Here is a 23,383-nt window from a genome sequence, read left to right on the forward strand (position 1 = left end):
AAACTCACCCTCCAGGCCGCAGGTTCAGCGAGAATCCAAACAAAGAAGAACGCACTTTGTTCATGTAAACATTGAGGGCTGGTTCTTTGAACACATAGTTGGGCTGAGGTGACAGATTAAATCCGTTCACCTTGATCACTGGCAACAACAGCACTAATAACACTAATATCACAGACATTTCGATGGAGCGCTTCATTTCCAATCGCATTTAGCGTGTCAAACGCTAACTCACAGCCCAAGCAACACACGTGCTCACGGAAGATTTTCGACGATGTCAATTTCACTTTTTAACACTTTGTTCACACAGCCACGGATGATTTCATCGTTCCATGGGCCAAGGCTTGGGCGATCTTAAAGGGCTGCGGGGCCGTGATGAGTCTTCTTCGGAGATGGACAGATCATGCAAGAATTCACATTGCGGCGTTGCGCTGCTACCGTAGAGCTGAGTAAGGCACACTGCGGAAGAAACGAGAAAAGAGTTTAGCTAGCTACACATCAATCATCGGGAGCTTGGACGGGTGATGCTTCGACAACGGGCAAATAGGAAGAATGGCGCGTGCTTTCCGGATGATGATTCATTTTGCACTTGAATTTTTTCTCAGACTCCGATAATACCTACACTGGCATTGGTCCACTATTTACTTTGGGGATGCTTAGTTGAATTTAAGGTTTTAAGTTTTGGATGACGGTTTGGATTGTTTTGAATTGACCAGTGGTGTAATGCATATTTGCGTTGATTGAGACGTTTCACATCTGGCTTATATGTAAGGTACCCCGGAGCAAATGAGAATCCGGGATAAGTGGGACCTTTTGGCATAGCTTATTTGTGGTAAGATTTTCAAGAGGATATTCTTCTTGAAAGTTGGAGCCATAATGACAAGGAATGAAATAAACACAAAAAATAGGTGTTTTTACTAGTATGTGTACGAGTTATATTTTGAAAACAGAGATGTTTTAAAACCAATTAAAAGTTGATTTAAAAGTATGAATGTATTTGGTACCATATTCTAACTAAACATATAAAACTGAAATTTTGGACTATCATCTCCTGTCCTGTAATTTCGGACAGCTTGATTCGTTACATGATATCTATAATGTTCACATCAGTGTCTCAAAATAGATAAATTTTCCATTGATTTTATTAATCATGGTATCAATGATGCAATAAAATAAAAGTATGAAATTTCAGAACAATATGTAAGATGTGCTATTTTTCATCATATATGAAAAAGGTCTTTCGATGACTAACTTGCAAATTAATTAAAACTCAAATACTTCTAGTAAATGTTGCAAATGCATTGAATTGGCAGTGAAATACTACTCTTCTTGAGTAAAAACTTTCAATGGTGAACAAATTTACAGAATTCGAGGCCTTTCCAGACCGTGTCCGGTATTGAGGGCCAAACTTGGGAAAAATTTGAGATTTATTCAAAAGTTCCTAAGGGTGTAATAACTTACAGCTTTATGTAACGTTGAAAATATTTTCAAAAAGAACGAAATGTATTATCAATACATCATACATCAATGGTTATTCCGTTTATTGTGTTTTTTCGTTACATAACCATTGAGTATTTCTGAGTATATTTTTCGTTCCAGAATTTATAAGAAATATCTGACGTATCATATTATTGAAAAATATAGCTGTTGAAAATTTTAAACATCAGATCATGCACGAAACATCAAGTTTTCAGATTCGTCTCACAACTTACGGCTCACTGTGATATAGTGAGTGAAACATATCAACGCTATAATGAAATGTTTTACTGGAATATATAGTTCTACGGGCATCTCCCTCCATTCCTTCAGCATGATGAAATGTATTAATCTTCTTCAAAATTCATTGTTCGACATCAAAATTCAGCTCAAACATTTAAACACAATTTTGATCGAATAATCATGACAACTGCCCACAGTATACTCAAAGGAACCGTTTTCTACATCGAGCATCGCGCGCACATTGATGCACGAAAGCTTTTTTTCTCAGTACGACAGATTGAATTTTGTTTACATTGGGCGGTATAAATGAAATGTAGTAAAGTTGAGTTTACTACATTCTCGGTAGTAAACGCTATATGTGGAATACGAGTGGAACATGTTTGTGTCATTTCTCTTTTTACACCTTTCGAACATGCTACAAACGCGTTGCTATGAATAAGAGTAGCATTTACTACAAAGCTACTGGTAGTTAGCTTCAGAGGTTGCTACTCATGCTTTGAGACTGTTGAAATGAGTGGAATAATTAAAATTTGAGTAAATATCATGGGAAAATGATGTCTGCTGTGATATTACGAAAGGCATTTACAGATTTCCGTAGAAATTTTTATGTTTCGAAAAGAATTTTGAGATTCCGGTAAGAAATTTTGAATTTATTTAAGTGATCTGGTATTCTTTCTGGCGTTTCGTCCCAACTGGGACAGAGCCTAATTCTCAGCTCAGTTTTCTTATGAGTACTTACACAGTTTTTGATTAAGAGCTTTCAATGTCAATTTATCATTTTGCATGTGAATATCGCGTGGCAGGTACGAAGATACTTATTGCGATAATTATGTTTAATCTAATCTAATAATTATGTTGTTTTTTAGGAATTTTCGGATGTCGGACGTATAAAGTAATTCTTAATATAATGTAAGAATGACTCACTGACTGACAGCCCCGATTCTCTGATTTCCTTTCAAAAAAATTCTGGAATACTTATAGTAATTCTGGGTTTCCTATAGGCATTCAAGATTTGTTATAACAATTCTGGGATTCTTTTGGGAATATTGTAAATCCTGTATTTGATCTGGCTATCAATCTTTTGAAATTATTCGGGTATTTTCAAGAAGGTATTTCTGTAAGAATCTCTGAGATTTCTGCAAACTCTGGTCCGAATCTTTGGAATTCTTGTAAAATTTAGATTCCTTCGATTTCGAGTTCCGTTGGAATTTCAGAGGAAATCTTCAATTATAGTATAAACCTTTGAATGTTTGAATGTAAATATGTAAAAGAAAATCCATTTTTTTTTCTTTGTCGGGTGTTGAATCACTGCGTCCAATTAACATGAACTATTGTGATATCCCCTTTTACTGTATGTATAGTACATACATCATCCAGTGACATGTATGTCACTAAATGATCTATGTACTTCTGAGCTCATGAACACCTTATTATTAAGAAATAATGGTCCTAAGCTGCATTGTGAGAATTCCCCCAGTCTGGTGCAATTAGCTTAATAAAGCCTATAACATTGCTGGGGGTTGCGATCCTTATATCGGCAGGCTCTAAGAAGGGCTTTCCAAATATCCTGGACCTACGATGGATTTGTGCACTGCAATAGCAGATGAGGTGTTCTGATGTTTCTCGCTCATCGTCACAGAAGCGACAGTTGGAGTTTTGAACAACACCGATCTTTTGTAAATGGTATCTGCTGGGGCAGTGTCCTGTTACTAGACCAGTGTATAAACTGAGATCCCTTTTGCTGAGACCTAATAGTTGTTGGGTTTTCTTTGGGTTTATATTTACAAGCCTTTTTGACTGACTCGTATTAGGAGACGCATCCCAGTTTGATGAGGTCTGGCTAGCCAGCCAGTTGTTCAGTTCCATTTTTAAGAAACTGTCTGATATTCCGAAGAATGGCTCGGGGCCAGTGAACCTATTAGCAGATCCGTTTCTGGCCAGCTCATCAGCAATTTCGTTTCCCTCTAGACCCGCATGCCCTGGGATCCAATATAGGTTAACTCGATTGCAGAGAGCTAGTTTTTTCAAAGCTAGAATGCATTCCCACACTGACGGGGTTGGTGGTCTGATGGCTACCGCTTCTGCTTCATATGCAGAAGGTCATGGGTTCAATCCCAGGCCCGTCCCTTTCCTCGTACTTTGTAGTTGTATATCTCTCACTTGCTTCTATCTTCCATTCTAAATATATCACACTCAAACTATTCGTTCATAGCAAACGCTAGAACCAGAGACGGACAAGAAACCGTTTCCCTAACGCTTCCTACTTCCACGCGCACGCCTCTCTTACGCCTGATACATAGGCAGTCTGCTAACCACAAAAGCAAACTTATCTGCCATGCCTTTCCCTCAATCCATACACTCCCGCATGAACTGACGTGGATGCAGTGGAATATACGGTCTACGTGAGAGTCAGTTCAATGCATCATCAATTCCTCCCCCTTCCCCTCATTGGTCTGCATTCTGACGTGGCAGGTGCCATTGTTGCCTAAAAATAGAAGATCACCAGCACTTATACCGTTTTGACTCATATTCCGAACACTTAAGGTCAGCAGTGACTTCAAATGCATCTGATAGGCATAAATTAGGTGATATTTGTGAAAATTTAAATTTCTTCACAAAGTCTAACCCTTAGCTGTTGGGTGTACCGAAAAAAATATTTATTTAGACTTGTTTACTATTGTTTTTAAGTTAAAGTATGGAACAACATTTTGATTCAAATACCGAACATTGTGTTCATTCTGTCTCATATTCCGAACACCTTGACTCAAATTCCGAACAGCACGAATAAATCTTATTCAAATGAATAATTTCGCAAATAAATTTATCTGAGCTAGTCTTACTGGTCTTGAACTTGAGAATCATCACTACTCCAGAGCTAAAAAATAGATTTGAAAACGTTAAAATTTAATTGCAATTGACAGCCATTTCGTAGTGATTTTATGACATATTTCAGCGAAACATTTCAACCAAGTCGCCATACAAAAACCGAGTGTTCGGAATATGAGTCTGTTCGGAATTTGAGACAAAACGGTACACTGAGGATGTCTGTTAGTCCCAAGCAGTCATTCGGTTGGTTCCTTGTGTAAGTGCAGCTGATCTGGCGATACTGGAGTGCATCCATGGGCGGCCAATCAAGCTCAAGCTCAAGCTCAAGCTAGAATGCATTCCCACACTAGTTTTGAGTTACACGTGTAAGTGTTAAGCGCCTGAAGAGCTGCTTAGCTGTCGGAGAGAATACATATACTTGCGTGTCTGTATTTCCTCTTCAGGCATAGTAACGCACATTCTAAGATAGCATATATTTCTGCCTGAAATACTGTAGACCACTGTCCTAAGTGAATTGAGGTTTTTGTTCGGGGTCCGTAGACTCCAGAACCTGCCAGATTATTCATTTTGGAACCATCTGTGTAGAATTTAATAGACCCTGGAGGGATGTTGGGTCCACCTTCTTCCCATTCTTGACGAGAAGACATGATCACCTATCCGTCATTAACAATGTACGGTATCGACGCCCGCCTCGGTATAACCTAGCGCGACTGGCCCAACCGAACGTCGCTGCCGCATACGCGCAGCATCTCGAGGTAGCGTTGCCGGAAGAGGGTGAGCTTGACGAAGCCCCTCTTGAGGACTGCTGGAGCAACATAAAAGCAGCCATCAACAACGCAGTCGAGAGCATCGTCGGGTACGTGGAAAGGAGGACATGTAACGATTGGTTCGACGAAGAATGCAGGCAGGTTTTGGAGGAGAAGGATACAGCGCGGGCTGCAATGCTGCAGCAAGGAACGCGACAAAACGTGGAGCGATATAAAAGAAAACGGAAGCAGCAAACCCGCCTATTCCAGGACAAAAAGCGCCGCCTGGAAGAAGCGGAATGTGAAGAAATGGAACAGCTGCATCGTTCTCAAGAAACGCGAAAGTTCTACGAGAAGCTCAACGCATCCCGAAAAGGCTTCGTGCCGCGAGCCGAAATGTGTAGGGATAAGGACGGAAGCATCTTGACGGACGGACGTGAGGTGATTGAAAGGTGGAAGCAGCACTACGATGAACACCTGAATGGCACGGAGAACACAGGCGACGAGGGTCACGACAGCGGAGGAAGTGACTACGTCAGCACGGCGGATGAAGGAAACCAACCTGCCCCCACATTGAGGGAAGTTAAGGATGCCATCAGCCAGCTCAAGAATAATAAGGCCGCTGGTAAAGATGGTATTGGAGCTGAACTCATCAAAATGGGCCCGGAGAGGTTGGCCGCCTGTCTGCACCGGCTGATTGTCAGAATCTGGGAAACCGAACAGCTGCCGGAGGAGTGGAAGCAAGGGGTCATATGCCCCATCTACAAGAAGGGTGACAAACTGGAATGTGAAAACTATCGTGCGATCACTATCCTGAATGCCGCCTACAAAGTGCTATCCCAGATTATCTTCCGTCGTCTATCACCAATAACAAATGAGTTTGTGGGAAGTTATCAAGCTGGTTTCATCAACGGCCGCTCGACAACGGACCAAATCTTCACTGTACGGCAAATCCTCCAGAAATGCCGTGAATACCAAGTCCCAACGCATCACCTGTTCATCGATTTCAAAGCGGCTTTTGATAGCATCGACCGCGAAGAGCTATGGAAAATCATGGACGAGTACAGCTTTCCCGGGAAGCTCACAAGACTAATAAGAGCAACGATGGACGGTGTGCAGAATAGCGTGAAGATTTCGGGCGAACATTCCAGTTCGTTCGAATCCCGCCGGGGACTTCGACAGGGTGATGGACTTTCGTGCCTGCTGTTCAACATCGCGCTAGAAGGTGTCATGCGGAGAGCCGGGTTCAATAACCGAGGTACGATTTTCACAAGATCTAGCCAATTTGTTTGCTTCGCGGATGATATGGATATTGTCGGCAGAACATTTGGAACGGTGGCAGACCTCTACACCCGCCTGAAACGTGAAGCAACAAAAATCGGCCTGGTGGTGAATGCGTCAAAAACAAAGTACATGCTGATAGGCGGAACCGAGCGCGACAGAGCCCGCCTGGGAAGCAGTGTTACGATAGACGGGGATACTTTTGAGGTGGTTGATGAGTTCGTCTACCTCGGATCCTTGTTAACGGCTGATAACAACGTTAGTCGTGAAATACGGAGACGCATCATCAGTGGAAGTCGCGCCTACTATGGGCTCCAGAAGAAGCTGCGGTCGAGAAAGATTCACCCCCGCACCAAATGTACCATGTACAAAACGCTTATAAGACCGGTGGTCCTCTATGGACATGAAGCATGGACCATGCTGGAAGAGGACCTGCAAGCACTTGGAGTGTTCGAACGAAGGGTGCTTAGGACGATCTTTGGCGGAGTGCAGGAGAACGGTGTGTGGCGGCGGAGAATGAACCACGAGCTCGCTAGGCTCTACGGCGAACCAAGTATCCAGAAAGTTGCGAAAGCCGGAAGGGTGCGCTGGGCAGGGCATGTTGCAAGACTACCGGACAACAATCCTGCAAAGATGGTGTTCGCGTCGAATCCGGTTGGCACAAGAAGGCGGGGAGCACAGCGAGCGAGGTGGCTTGATCAGGTGCAACAAGATCTGGAGAACGTGGGCCAAAATCGAGGTTGGAGAGACACAGCCTTGGACCGAGTAAATTGGCGTAACATCGTTAACGAGGTTTTATCAAATTAATTGATGTAACACCATTTAAATAAATAAATAAATAAATAACATGATCACCTGATAGGGTATGTCATAGTTGACTACCATTTCCATCCTGTCACTACACTTTTCTACAATTGGATTTATAGAAAATTCATTTAATATACTGAGGTGACCCGTAAGATCACCTGATAGTAGGGTTTTTGTTCGTTTCAGCCTCAACGCACTTTTCTCAGCGTCCAGCTTTATGAATTGATCCAGCCGGGGCAGATTAAGCATCGCGTCTAAGGCAGAGGTGGGTGTACTGCGTGCTGCACCAGTAATTGCTATACAGGCAATACGTTGGATTTTGTTTAACTTTGCCCTTGCCGTAGCCTCTTTTGTTTTAGGCCACCAGATAAGAGAAGCATAAGTTGTTCTAGGACGAACAATGGTTTTATAGATCCACATAATCATACTTGGTTTCAGGCCCCATTTCTTACCAAGTGCTCTGGAGTATACCCAGAGTGAATTGAGGCCTTTTTGCACCACTGTTTGAAGATGTGAATTCCAATTTAGCTTGGAGTCAAGTATGACGCCAAGATATTTGGCTTCCTTTGAGCAAGTCAGTTGTGTTTCGTTTAGGAGAAGGGTTCTCAATTGTACCTTCCTACGTTTTGTGAAAGGTACAATGGTGGTTTTGGAAGGATTTATTCCTAGTTGCTCTCGTTGACACCAGGAAAAGGTATGATCAAGAGCTAGCTGCATCCTTTCGAATATAACGTCTTCAAATTTGCCTCGTACAATAATGACCACTTCATCTGCATATCCTACCACTTCGAAGCCTCTCCTTTCTAAGCTATCTAGAAGCTCGTCCACCACCAGTGACCAAAGCAACGGTGAAAGTACCCCATCTTGTGGGCACCCCCTTGTAGCCTTTACAGTGACGCACGAACCACTTAGCTCAGAGGAGATCTGTCGATTGGCTAGCATAGCATGTACCCAGGTAGCAATGCATGGGTCGAAATTCCTCCTCAACATTGCCGATCCTATAGACGAATAAGAAGCATTATCGAATGCACCCTCAATGTCAAGAAATGCTACAAGAGCGATTTCTTTAGCTTGTAGAGTTTTTTCGATCTTATTGACTAACGAATGTAGTGCTGAGATCGTGGATTTGCCACTCTGATACGCAAATTGGTGTTGTGAAAGAGGCATTGTTTTCATAAATTTAGAATTTATGTATTCGCACAATACCTTTTCCATGAGTTTAAGCATCACGGATGACAAACTGATCGGCCTAAATGCTTTGGGATTTGTTTTGTCTTTTTTACCTGTTTTAGGAATGAAGACAACTCGAACTTGACGCCAATCATCTGGAATATGCCCTAAAATCAAGCTCGCCCTCAAAATCTCTACCATGTGTGGGATTAGCATTTTCTCCGCTTTTTGGATTAACGCTGGGAAGATCCCATCCATGCCAGCAGATTTTAATGGCTCAAAAGATCTCACAGCCCTTTCAACTCTGGCACAAGTAAAAGCTTCTTTGGCAACCTTAATTGCGTCTCTTTTTGTCCCAGAAACCAATAATATGGTCTCTTGTGGAACTGAAACAGCAATCTCAGTACCTTCGTCACTTATTCTTGATTGAGGAATTGAGTCAGGAAAGTGAATTCTTAACATTTCACTCACTGTATCGCTTGGCTCTACAGTGAATGAACCGTCGACTCTACGAATACTACACGCAAAATAATTGTGCGGTAACAACTACTATTTTAGGGGGTTAAGTTAAGCGCTCGCACCGGAAATTTTCAGCAGACCAGAAATACGCTTGATTTTACCATGTCTGTAGTCGAAGTCAGATTGTTGTAAATTCTTCTTCTTCTTCTTTCTGGCATTACGTCACCACTGGGACAGAGCCTGCTTCTCAGCTTAGTGTTCTTATGAGCACTTCCACAGTTTTTAACTGAGAGCTTACTGTGCCAATGACCATTTTTGCATGCGTATATCGTGTGGCAGGTACGAAGATACTCTATGCCCTGGGAAGTCGAGAAAATTTCCAACCCGAAAAGATCCTCGACCGGTGGGATTCGAACCCACGACCCTCAGCTTGGTCTTGCTGAATAGCTGCGCGTTTACCGCTACGGCTATCTGGGCCTATCTATTGTAAATTATTTCTGTCAAATGTACCAGTTATATGGTGGGATGTACCGTAAACATAGTAAATTGGTCTAAAATTCCATGGTAGTTTCAAGAATGGGCGTAGTCAGCTACAATAGTAATTATTACCACAGAATTTTTTCCCGTGTACCCTGACCATTGGAGTGTTCTTTTGAGAGTGTTTTTTGAAGCCTGGCTACCACGGGGGTCATCTCTATGTTCTCGCACATACTAACCCATGATTTCCGTTTTAAGCGTCTTAGCTCCTTATTATAGTCTGTTAGAGCTTTTTTGTATAGGCTCCAATCGGAAGTACGCTTAGCGCGGTTAAATTCTCCACGCGCTGTTTTTCTGAGCTTATCTAGAGTTTTGTTCCACCATGGAACATCTCTACTCGAATTAGTTGTTCTAGTCGGGCAAAATCCATAATTCAACCACTATTGTGAGAATTTATTTTTATTTCTAAGAATTTCAGGGATACTACCAGGAAATAACGAGAATACAACAGAAATACTAAGAATTCCATATCCATCATCGGAGTTCAACAAGTTGTTTTTTTATAACTCACAGAGGAAACTCAAAAATATACCGCTATTTCATCAAATTCGCAGTACTGGAATCTTGAAAATGTTAGGAACTTTATAATTCCACAATTGTTGTAATCTCAAAATTTCTTCATAGGACACAGATTTCTAGCTAAAATTCCAAAATTCTCAGAATAAATCCTTGTAGTCAAATCATTATAACATTCACATGCACATAAAGGGAATGCAAGATTTATCGCAAATTTATACTACTGTGTAAAATTACATAATTCACATGAATTAGTGTCCAAGCTCGATTACGCGATGTAGAGCTGGAATGTAGTAATATTCATATTTTCACATGATTTTTCGTGTGAATAAGCGACAAATTTGGAATATATTAATGATTTTATTGATTTTAAGTGTCAATCTGAATGAAATTTTCTTAACGTGCAGCATCACTCTGCACTCTGAACAGAATTTTCTTAATGTGCAGCATTAGTCACTACTCATATTCGAAAGTAGTAGGTACTACATGTTCGAAAGGTTTTTTTTATTTATACCAAAAGTGAAGTAAACTTTGTGGATTTTGTTGTTGAGTAGATGCTACATGTAGTTAAGTTCACCGCTATTTAATCATACCGTCCATTCTCAATTATACGCGGTCGTTGAGGAAATTTCATAAAATTTTGAGTTATAGAACTTCAACGGCGTGTGATTGGAATGAAATCCTTCAATGAAGAAGTGCGAAGGTTTTCCAAAGTGAAAATAAGTGCCCGACACAGTAAGAAAGAAACTTGTAAAAATTGCACTTGGAAAATAAATCTATGTTACAGGTAAGCTAGAATAACCGCCGTAGTGGAACATTTTAAGTTTGATACGACGATGATTCGTGGGCTTCGTGGCTGTGCGGTTAGTGTTACCAAGCATTTAGCCGCATCGAGTCAAGGCGTGTGGGTTCGATTCCCGCTTCTGTCCGGAAAAACTTTTCGTCAGAAATGTATTTCGACTGTGCCACTGGGCGTTGCATGCTAGTCCGTTGTCTAGTGTTGTGCTTCCTTCAAAGGGCAAATCGTCCACTGGAAGCATTAACGTGTCGGTGTCTGTGTGATTCAATACAGCTGAGAGCAACGTCGGGTACGTGGGAGACAGAGTCGACGGAACTATTGGTTCGACGAGGAATGTAGGCAGATGCAGGAATGCAGCGCGGGCGGTCATGCTGCAGCAAGGGACCCGGCAGAACGTGGAGCGTTATAGACGGAACCGGTAACAGCTGACCCGCCTCTGAATGGCGCTGAGAGCACAGGCAATGAAGGACGGGACATCGGAGGAAATGCCTTCGTCAGTACTGCGGAGGATGACAACCAACCAGCCCCCACTTTGAGGGAGGTTAAGGATGCCATTCACCAGCTCAATAACAATAAAACCGCTGGTAAGGATGGTATCGGAGCTAACGCATAAAGATGGGTCCGGAGAGGCTGGCCATTTGTCTGCACCGGCTGATAGGCACAATCTAGGAAACAGAACAGCTACCGGAGGAGTAGAAGGAAGGGGTAATATGCCCCATCTACAAGAAAGGCGACAAGTTAGATTGGGAGAACTTTCGGGCGATCACCCTTCTGAATGCGGCCTGCAAAGTATTATCCCAGATCATCTTCCGTCATCTGTCACCTGAAGAAAAAGAGTTCGTGGGAAGTTATCAAGCCGTCTTCGTTGACGGCCGATCAACAACGGACCAGATCTTTACTGTATGGCAAATCCTCTAAAAATGTTGTGAATACCAGGTCCCAACGCATCACCTTTTCATCGATTTCAAGGCGGCATACGGTATCGACCGCGTAGAGCTATGGAAAATCATGGACGAGAACAGCTTTCCCGGGAAGCTCACGAGACTGATAAGAGCGACGATGGAAGGTGTGCAAAATTGTGTGAAGGTATCAAGCGAACACTCCAGTTCGTTTGGATCCCGCCAGGAACTACGACAAGGTGATGGACTTTCGTGCCTGTTGTTCAATATTGCGCTAGAAGGTGTTATGCGGAGAGCCGGGGTACGATTTGTACGAGATCCAATCAATTTGTTTTTCGCGGATGATATAGACATTGTCGGCCGAACATTTGAAAAGGTGGCAGACCTGTACACCCTCCTGAAACGCAAAGCAGCAAATGTTGCACTGGTGATGAATGCGCCCAAGACAAAGTACATGCTAGCTGATGGGGCCGAGAGCGACAGGGCTCGCCTAGGTAGCAGTGTTAAAATAGACGGGGAAACGTTCGAGGTGGTCGACGAGTTCGTATATTTTGGATCCTTGCTGACGGCTGACAGTACATTAGTCGTGAATTACAAAGACGCATCATCAGTGGAAGTCGTGCCTACTTTGACCTCCACAAGAAGCTGCGGTTAAAAAGGATTCACACCCGCATAAAACGTATCATGTACAAAACGCTCATAAGGCCGGTAGTCCTCTACGGGCATGAAACGTGGACGCTGCTCGAGGAGGACTTGCAATCACTTGGAGTCTTCGAACGTCGGGTGCTTAGGACGATCTTTGGCGGTGTGCAGGAGAACGGTGTGTGGCGGCGAAGGATAAACCACGAGCTCGCCCAACTCTACGGCGCACCCAGTATCCAGAAGGTGACCAAAGCTGGAAGGATACGATGGACAGAACATGTTGCAAGAACGCCGGACAGCAACCCTGCAAAGATGGTGTTCGCTTTGGATCTGGTTGGTGCAAGAAGGCGTGGAGTGCAGATTCAGTGTTATCTGTTTAGATGTTTACTAAATAAATGAAATGAACGACGAAAAATAACGCTTACGACGAAGTAAAACGAAACCCTATTAGCAATATTTGGAGAGAAGTGTTTGATCATTTTGTTTATTGGTCTGCAAAACGGTGAGTCGACAACTAGGAAGGAGCGTTCAACGCTCTGGTTTGCACAAGCTTCTACTTCACGCGTTCACGGCAGTGCACGGGTCAAACGATGACAAAGACCGCATCTAAAGGTTGCGTACTGAGTTGGTAGTACACTGGGCACCTGGCTACTGTTGTCCTTCTGACATCAGCTAGATTGAAGAGGTACGTCTCAAGCATCTGCTCACCAGGAGGTGCCGCTCAAACTGCGTCTGTTAAACCCAAGGTGATTGTCCCATAAGCGCAATCGTAATAAAATAGGACATAATACGACCCGGAACAATTGGCAAAGATCCACGCGACGAAATAAGGATATCGGTTGGAAACTTAAAACATGGAACTGCAAGTCACTTGGTTTCCCAGGTTGTGATCGGTAAATCTATGACGAACTACATCTCCGTAACTGGAAAAGTGGACATCGAGCAGTTACCTTCTACCTTTCTGGCACCACAAAAGAGCTAAGAACGCAAGAATGTGCAAGATGAGGATAAAAGGACGTTTCTTCAACTACTGCATTATCAATGTACACTATCTACACCCTCCCACAACGGCCAACGATGCGTCAACTTTACAGTCTCTCGTGGTACGGTAGTCCGAAGCACCTTCTTCCCCAGCAAAGATATCTATACGACCACCTGGAGATCACCCGATAATCAAACCAAAAACCAAATCAACCACGTTCTAATCGACAAAAAACATTTTCTCTGACATCAAGAGCAGCATGGCGGACCCCTCTTGAAGATGGATGGAGGCATATATGATCCGCCATATGTAGCATCGCAACAGCAGTACTAGGTTCAGCGCCACCGAATCAGAGAAACGACTAGTACGACGGTGAATGCGAGCAGTTGACGAATGTGAAGAATGCAGCATGGGTGAGAATGCTGCAACACCGCACGAGAGCGGACAAGGCATTATATAAACAGGCACGGAACAGACAAAACTCAAGAAGACACACGGAAGTTCTACAAGAAGCTGAACCGTTTACGCAAAGGCTTTGTGCCATAAGCCGACATGTGCAGAGACTGTGACGGAAATCTTCTCACGGTGAAGTAGTCGAAAGGGAGCAGCAGCACTACGATGAGCACCTCAATGGTGATGTGGCCAGTAGCGAAGATGGCACGAAAGTAACTTTGGCAGCACGCGCAGAAGACGAAAGACTTCCGCCTCCTGATCTCCAAGAGATTGGAACGGAAATTGGACGGCTGAAAAATAACAAAGCCGCTGGAGTGGACCAACTACCGAGCGAGCTGCTAAAATACGGTTGTAATAAATTGGCAAGAGCGCTGCACTGTGTTATTTCCAAGATTTGGGAGGAGGAAGTATTGCCGGAGGAGTGTTTGGAAGGTGTCGTGTGTCCCATCTATAAAAAGAGCAACAAGTTGGATAGCGCCAATTATCGTGCGATCACAATTTTGAGCGCAGCATACAAGACACTCTCCCACTTTCATGCCACCATCCTTCACCAATTGCTAGAGAATTCATTTGGCAGTATCAGATAGCATTTATGAGCGAACTAGCAACAACGAAGATATTCGCCATCCGCCAGATTTTGCAGAAATGCCGCGAATACAATGTACCCACACATCATTTGTTCATCGATTTTCAATCGGTCTATGATACAATCGATCGAGATCAGCTATGGCAGATTATGCACGAATGCGGTTTCCCGGACAAACTGATAAGATTGATCAAGGCGACGATGGGGCGAGTGTCGGAGTCCCTTCGAATCTCGCAGAGTGTTACGGCTAGGTGATGGCCTTTCGTGTTTACTGTTCAACATTGCGTTAAAGGGTGTGATAAGAAGAACGAAGATAGACACGAGTGGCATGATATGCAGAAAGTCCGTTCAGCTACTTGGTTTTGCCGAAGTTATTGATATTGTTGCACGCAATTTTGAGACGATGGCGAATGCGTACATCCGACTAAAGGCTGAAGCTAAGCGAATCGGACTGAACATCAATGTGACGAAGACGAAGTTCATGATAGCGAGGAACTCAAGAGAAGACACGGCACGCCACCCACCTCGAGTTCATATTGACGGTGATGGAATCGAGGTTGTCGATGAATTCTACAAGACGCTGATTAGACCGGTACTTCTCTATGGGAACGAAACATGGACCCTACGTGCAGAGGATCAACGCGCTTTTGGTGTTTTTGAACGGAAGGTGTTGCGGACCATCTACGGCGGAGTGCAGATGGAAGACGGAATGTGGTGAAGGAAAAAGAACCATGAACTGCACCTGCTGCTGGGAGGAGCAACCATCGTCCACCTTGCAAAAATTGGAAGGTTGCGGTGGGCCGGGGAGTAGTAGGCCGTTATGTTGATCAACTTTTCAATGCAAAGTTGATTGATTTGCAACGGAATTGCAAAAAAAAAAAATAATTTCGGAACAGGAAAAAATAAGAATAAAATAAAAAGTTAACTGACATACTCGGACAAGCAATATTTAAAGCTACCAATTATTTTTTTTTATTGCCATTAAGAATTTCTTTTTAATTACCAACAAAATATGTCTCATGGATTCACCCAAGAATTCTTTTTGAACTAGTTAAAAATGTATTAGGGAATTCTTGGGAAGATGTTCAAACTATCCTTTATCTGTAGTAGGGTGCCGGTGCCATTAGTGGACTACCTAAGCTATAAAAAATCATAACAAAATAACGAAATGCCCTAACTGAGATCTTTTGACGTTAACAGAAAGATTTCAACCTCTACTATAAGGAAAAAATATAAAAAGAGTGATAAAACTAATTTTTTAACATAAAATCGCTTGAGCCACTATTGGTACACGTGTTCCAGTAGTTGCGCTAGTGCTCCAGTAGTAGACGTTCGGGAATGATACAAGGAATTTTAAACAAAATGGTAAATTTTTACATAGGTTTAACATTTTTCCCTCGGAACAGCAACTAATATCTTTCGAATGAACCATTAAGATAATCACTGGGACTTTTCTTCATTTTTATACATCCATTTTAAATACTGCTTCCAACCGTTGATCCACTACTGGAACACGACGGCTACTATTGGTGCAAGGGAGCCAATTTTTTACGTAAACTTAATTATTTATATGACTTTTTGATAAGATAAAAAGCTGAAATTTGACAAATCTACTAAACTAGAGGCGATCTATCCACCAAAAATAGCACATGCCGTTTTTATCAAATAATGTACATTTTATTCCATAGTCCAATCTACTGGTACATTTCCAAGGTCCCCACTAGGTAGTTTGGCTTTAATTCCATTAGAAAAATATACTCAATTTTGGGTTGATTTAACGCAAAATTGAGTTCTTTCGACCCAAACATAAGAAAAGTTGCATTTACCCAAATTTGGCTTATTGGGCCAAAGTACCCCCATTGGGTAGATGCAGCTTTCTCTATTTTTGACAACATTCGTGTGGGAGAAAGAGAAAACCGAGCGATTTTGGGTTGAAACTATAATCGATGTACTTAATTTTGGGTAAAGTAAACTCAAAAATTAGGTAAAAATATTTCTCCGTGTACAGTCTTAGCAATTCATCTATAATTAAAATACTTCTCAAACCCAATATAAAAGGCACAATGAAGAAAATTGAAACACCATCAAGGGTCTCCTTAATGTTCTAGTAAGAATGGACCATTAGCCAAAAGTTTTAAAGCGGTTTTATTCCAAGAGGGCAACAAATCTTTAAAAAACGCCCATTTATCGTAATTGACAAAATAAAGAAATTAAAGTTTTTATTTTTCTTGATTTGTTGTCCATTCGGAAGAAAACTGCCTTTCCAATCTTGGCAAATGCACGATTTTTAATAGATACTTCAGCCTAGTGGTAACGTCCACAGCTATCGTGATGTGCCCTTATTCTAGTCAACCTTTTGACAGAGCCTAATTTCGTTTATAACTTTCGATACCTACTTGCAAGGTAAAAACTTTTACAGTTATCAACTGATAGCTTTCTTAGTCAATTAATGAAGATACTCTATGCCCTGAAGATTCGAAAAAAATCTAACTCGAAAAGGTTATTGACCGGTAGGATCGAACCTATGACCATCAGCCTGGTCTTGTTGAATAGCTACGCATTTACTACTACAGCAAATTTGAGTCACCACATACACATTCTGTACACTGAAATTCTTCTCGTGGTACCAACTTAGCTCTGCCCAATCCGTTACAATTCAAATCACATGCATGAACCACTGCCCATATGTGCAGCTTTGATTGATTACGCAACAGATTAATTGACCCCATATGGAGCCCCTGTCGTCGCCGGGAGATTGGTGAAGGCCACTCGTCAATTTTTTGCACGTTTGTCCCAGCTTTATGTCTGTCACTTTCTCTATCCCTGAACGAGCCAGTAGTCAATTCGCAATGATTCATCCGATTTGGGTTCGTTTCTTTTGTACGCAAAATGGCCAAACGCACGCAAATCACCTTGCCGTCAGCCAGTTCTTCGGGGAAGGTATTTCTTATGAATCACTAATGGGAACCGGTGTAATTTCGGCAACAGAACAGGTTATCGGATTGTTTCCGCTGCTTCTCAAACAAGCATTTGCACTTGAAAACTTTAAATTTGCCTACATAGATGGTCCCACCTTAGATATTCTTTAGATTCTTATCAATCACACACCTTCTCAAATTATAGATGCCACACCAACTTGTTACTTAAAACTTCAAAAATTGCAATCACTTATCACACACAAGTCTCGAATTTATCTACTGATAACCGACGGTTAATAACGGGCAGATAATAATAACCGAAAGCAAATATTTGTCTTCTGTGTTCCACTTAGCGTTCGAAAAAATGCGACCTTTCGCGACAAATAAACCGGCGCAACTAAGGCTCGCAACTCAACAAGTATTTCAAGTGGAGTTGAGAGAATGACCGGCCATATGAGTGAACAGCTCAAAAGAGAGAAACGTTTAGTTGATAAAACTGCGATTGAATGAACACTGCAAAGCGCTAGTCCTTTATGGATATGATCAATGCATAGCTTTGTTAACCTTCAGTCTGTGCGAAAAAAAAGGTTTGTTGTCTATGCCTGGAGGTTATATTTGAGCCTATTCTTCTTTCTGGCGTTACGTCCCAACTGGGACAAAGCCTGCTTCTCAGATTAGTGTTCTTATGAGCACTTTCAAAGTTATTAACTGAGAGCTTTCTTTGCCGATTGACCATTTTTGCATGTGTATATCGTGTGGCAGGTACGAAGATACTTCTATGCCCTGGGAATCGAGAAAATATCCTTTACGAAAAGATCCTCGACCAGTGGGATTGGAACCCACGACCCTAAGCATGATCATGCTGAATAGCTGCGCGTTTACCGCTATGGCTATCTGGGCTATGCATGCTATAAAACGTTTGACTTTTACTATGCGCCTTGTTTTCAAGTTACCCGTGAGAGAGAGCGAGACAGCACCAACACACGGCGCACAGTAAAAGTCAAGAATTTATGGCACGTAGGTACAGAGGCCAATTGATCCCAAATTCAAATCGTCGCGAAATTCGAATGGATTTTCTAATTTTATGATGCTTTGTTAAAAAAATCAGTTTTCAGTTAAACAAAAATTCAAAATACAGATGTATCATTACGGGGATTGAGTCTTGTGAAAATATGTTGAAAAACGACACTATTTCAAAATTGTTAAAAATTATATCTTAAAAGGCATTTAATAATAAAACACAGTTTCTTCGTTAAAACATGCAACAGTGAAAGTGCTACTACCGTCGTCGGAGGCGAGAATGGGTAAAAATGTATATGTCCAAGTTGTTTGTTGGATAACTTTCGTAATTTGACTAGTGACATGCAATGAAATTCCAAACTATCCAATGTGTATTACAGCAGCTCTCAGTTGTACAAATATTTGCAGAAAAATATTTGATTTTCTATGATACTTTATATGGTAAATTTTACAAATCAGCTCACTAACAAAAAATTTTTAAAACTACTTTGAGGTCATATTAACCCCAGGGCACAGACAAAGGGTCAATGAACAACCACGTGCTTAGTTGATTCATTTTCTGTTCGCAAGAGAGTTCGCGCCACTCTTGGAGAGCTGTCGCGTATGCAAATTTCAAAGTTTGTTTTCAAGCACGGTTTGTTTTGAAGTGCCGAAGTCTCCAATTTAACCGGTTTGTGACGTACTAGCTGTTGATTTTTTGCCCGACAACCGAATTTATGCGTATCTTCTCGTACGCGACCAGATGACTCACCTGCGATAAACTCCAGTAACAATAATGCATTGCACTGAAAAGGTGAACTCCTTCGCGCCAACAGTTGAACCACGGAGTTGAATGCTACGAGAGCGTGAGATTCTGTGGCTTTTGGGAGGCAGTTTGCCGACCCCACTATTGCTATCAGATGTAAGGTAAATAAACGTGAAACAAGCGTCGATTACTCGGAACTGCAGTATTACTCATGATGTACCGCGCGCTTTAATGCTCTCGTAGAGGAATGCCGGGCATGAATTATTGCTCGTTACGTGGGGAATTCCGTTGACATTTTTGAGAGAATGCGCCTACATTAAAAGCTGTTAGTTGTCCAGTTAATAGTTGGATGATGTGAGTGATGAATGTGTAACGGAAACTTTTGACAGTTCAATGGTTCTTCTTCTTCTTATTATTATTATTATTCTTCTTCTTCTTGGCATTACGTCCTCACTGGGACAGAACCTGCTTCTCAGCTTAGTGTTCTAAAAAGCTCTTCCACAATTATTAACTAAGAGCTTTCTTTGCCAAAGCTGCCATTTATGCATTCGTATATCATGTGGCACGTACGTACCCAGACAACCAAAATGTACGTGTAACGAAATCACCTGGAGGCTTTGTATGTGCATCATTTCACTTATAAGATGTCGTAGTTCTGTCTGATCTTTCGACCTTGACGCTTGCTCCTACTTCTGTGTAAAACTAACCCTAATACAAATAAAATAGTTCGAAATTGTCATTAGACATCAATGAACTAAAAAATATGGAATGTCTGTGATGCCACGATACCTACAGCATCCTTGGGAGGAAATATTTTTTGGTATCGACCAGATCAAATTCGCCCCAGTGATCAATTTGCCCCCGTATTACGGTATGTTCAGCAAAATTGTAGCAAAAGATAAGTAAAAAAAAACCTTGTAGAACATAGTTGGCTTCTTCTTCTTTCTGGCATTACGTCCCCACTGGGACAGAGCCTGCTCCTCAGCTTATCAACTGAGAGCTTACTGTGCCAATGACCATTTTTGCATGTGTATATCGTGTGGCAGGTACGAAGATACTCTATGCCCTGGGAAGTCGAGAAAATTTCCAACCCGAAAAGATCCTCAACCGGTGGGATTCGAACCCACGACCCTCAGCTTGATCTTGCTGAATAGCTGCGCGTTTACCGCTACGGCTATCTGGGCCCCAACATAGTTGGCTAATAAAATTAAAAAATGAAACACTTAAAACAAAAATAAAACGATTTTTTATTAAAAATACTTAATTATCTCGGCTTGGAGTAAGTGAAAAGTGCCGCGATCGGTTAGTTCTGTCGATCTAGTAAGTGAAAAAGTTGCGTGATCGGTTAGTGCTTTTTGATCCTTTGACCTTGACGCTTGCTGCTGGGCAGTGCGTCAAGAAAGCCAAGTTTTTTTTTTCCTTTTCGGGTCGCGCGCCTATTTTTTTCTGAGTGCTTTTATACAGCCGAGCAAACGAGTGAGGCTGAGAGTGGATTGTGGCTGCACAGTGAAGGATAAAGGATCAATTGGTGAGCTCGTTTCAGAACAGAACACCCCTTTTTACCATTATTTTTGTAATTAAAAAAAAATAAACTTTGAATGGTTCGACACTACAAGTGTAGACTTGCGAAAGGTTCACTTTATTCAACAAACTTTGGATGGTTCGCCACTGTAAGTGTCGGCATAAGAATAAGAGTGTTCTATGATGTTCCAACCAATCGAGTTTTTTGTTTCTTTTCAAATAAGTAAAATATAATAACACATTCGTCCTGACAGCTGTAGGAATGTTACATTTAGGTATTTGTTCAACAAACTTTGAATGGTTCGTCACATCAAGTGTCGGCATAATTTTCCTCTACATAGAAATTGTTCATATCAAATGAAAATATTATATTTACGTATAAGCATGTATATATCTCACAAATCATTATTTATCATGGTCTAATTGCTTATCAAAGTGAATCCTGTGACCCAACGATCCTTCCCATTAACAAACATCCCTCCCAGTAACCTTTGTGGAGATGCAGAGGCAAACACGGTCTCCAAATAGCAAAGGTTACACACTAACAATCCTTCCCCCAATCCCACCTGACTGCAAGGACGTGGCCGGCGCCGTTATTGACCCGGAATAAATAGAGGCACTGAATTATGCACATTGAAGAAGATTATGGCCAATCCCAGCCGAACTTCTAGTTGATTCTTTGTGCATTTTCACTGACTTCGGTCAATCACGGAATAGCAACCATTGATATGTGTAGTCAGTCTAAGCTAAGCTAAGCTAAGCTAAAATACTTAATTATCTCGGCTCTTAAGCAAAACCGAGAAAAAGTTTATTCGGCAAAGTTGTTTCTATGATCATTTGCTACATCTATGCTGAACACACCAAATTACGATTCGTTAGAATAAAAAAGTTTATGTCACTCTTGCGAACACCGTATTTTTTTATGCATACACTTTGTAGTACTGAAAGTTCTGAACATATTCTCAGAAGAAACTCTCTAACTCTAAAATCAATTATTCGAGACAAAAACCTCATGCATCTGAAAATTGAATTGAAAAAATGAATTTGACCAATTATAACCCCCTCATTCCTTGTTGAGCTACCGTGCGAGACAGTCGATAGTTCTCGTGTGTCCGGGTTCACCCCCGTTTTTCCAAATCTTTGGTATTTCGACGCCTATTGCAAAGTGTTTTTAGTGCAGTGAAGAGCCTTAGTTCGGCTTGGAAGCGGAACACTTTTGGCGAAGCCATTGTGTTGCCGTTTAATCGAGTTTTGCGCAAAAGTATTGAACGTTTTCGCCATTGCGTGGTTATTTTCCGATCACGTGTATCGTAGAAGACAGCTTGCACCTCGTCCCGTGTGCTACCTGAGTGATCATCGTTTGTGGTGTGCGTATAGCGTGCACAGCGGTGCGCTCTCCACGCCGACAGTGGTCACAATCGTTATCGACGCCTGTGTTGGTTGGTGGCAGGCAGTGAGAGACCAACCACACATACACCGTACCAGCGAACCGTTCTGTTTTGATCACGTGTATCATCGAAGGCAGCTCGCACCCCGTCCCGTGTGCTACCTGTGTGCAGTGCAGAGTTCATCAGTGTGATCATCGTCTGTGGTGTGCGTATAGCGTGGACAGCGGAGATCAACCACACATCTACGCGTCCCAGCGAATGGTCGTACGTTACTTGCTACCTCGCCCCAAGCGTAGACGCCCATCGGTTACAGCATCGACGACGCCAGCGTGGATAGAGTAAAAGATAAGTACCTCTCGTTGTTCTTCTCCTCTTCACGTCTTTTTTGATTAGTTTTTACTGCGTGTGAAAGTTTTCTCTCTCCCCTTTCCCCTTTGTATGTGTGTTTTTTTTCAGTTTGATTCAATTTCTGTTTCTGTGAATAGTGTTAGTTTGAGTTATTCGTGCGCCCTTTACGGTGATAAGCTACCGCAATGGGTGTAGATGATGATGGCGGGGGAACGTCGTATCCCCTCACTGAGTTTTCGAATGTGGTTGAACCAACAAAACACAAACACCTCTATGCCCAATCCATGCGTGTCCCCTCAATCTGATGTGTCTCAAATGGACACCAATATTCTATCATCTCCGACGTCCCCTCGCCTCAAGGCCTACCCACCCGACTCTGGTGGGCCTTTTGTTGTTTTCCTTCGATCCAAAGGCAAACGGTTGAACACTATTCAGATCAGTAAGGATCTGACTAAGCGATTCTCTTCCGTTGTCGCCATTGACACAGTGGGTTCTGGTAAGCTGCGCGTCACCGTCAGTGACCGTAAACAGGCCAATGAGATTGTGGCCTGTTAGCTCTTTACTCGGGAGTATCAAACTTATCTGCCAAGCCATCGGGTTGAAATTACGGGAGTGGTCACCGAAGGCAGTATGACCTGCGAAGAATTGATGCAGGGTTGTGGTTGCTTCAAAAACCCTTCTCTCCCATCTGTCCTCATACTGGAATGCAAGCAATTGCATTCCGTATCCCTGGTGGGAGAAAAGAAGATCTATTCACATTCTGAATCCTTCTGTGTGACCTTTTCCGGATCTGCTTTGCCGAATTTTCTTGTAATCGGCAAACTTCGTTTACCTGTGCGGCTGTACGTACCGAAGGTAATGAATTGCACAAATTGCAAGCAGCTGGGCCATACTGCCCAGTATTGCTGCAATAAACCTCGCTGTGCTTCTTGCGGGGAGAGACATGTGGATGTTGCATGTAGTATACCGCCAAAATGCGTTTATTGCAACGAAAGTCCACCACATGCCCTCGAAAACTGCCAGA

The 23,383-nt window shown here is 42.3% G+C and overlaps 1 protein-coding gene across 2 annotated transcripts in view; it reads right to left on the bottom strand.

Annotated features, from left to right (window-relative positions):
- LOC5574270 (integrin alpha-PS3) overlaps window positions 1-17,751 on the bottom strand; it is a 39,180-nt gene extending 21,429 nt beyond the window's left edge. The window contains exons 1-2 of one of the 2 annotated variants that reach the window (XM_021843260.1): window positions 17,528-17,751; window positions 9-456 (exon numbers count right to left, since the gene is read on the bottom strand). In XM_021843260.1, coding sequence (XP_021698952.1) covers window positions 9-208 — 200 coding nt within the window. In that variant the 5' untranslated portion in view covers window positions 209-456; window positions 17,528-17,751. Of the gene's footprint in view, window positions 1-8; window positions 457-17,492 lie in introns of both variants that reach the window. The other variant, XM_021843262.1, reaches the window with a different exon arrangement.
- Between the last annotated feature and the right edge of the window lie 5,632 nt (window positions 17,752-23,383).

This window comes from Aedes aegypti, chromosome 2 (genome assembly GCF_002204515.2).
Source record: "Aedes aegypti strain LVP_AGWG chromosome 2, AaegL5.0 Primary Assembly, whole genome shotgun sequence".
Classification (NCBI taxonomy): Eukaryota; Metazoa; Arthropoda; class Insecta; order Diptera; family Culicidae; genus Aedes; species Aedes aegypti.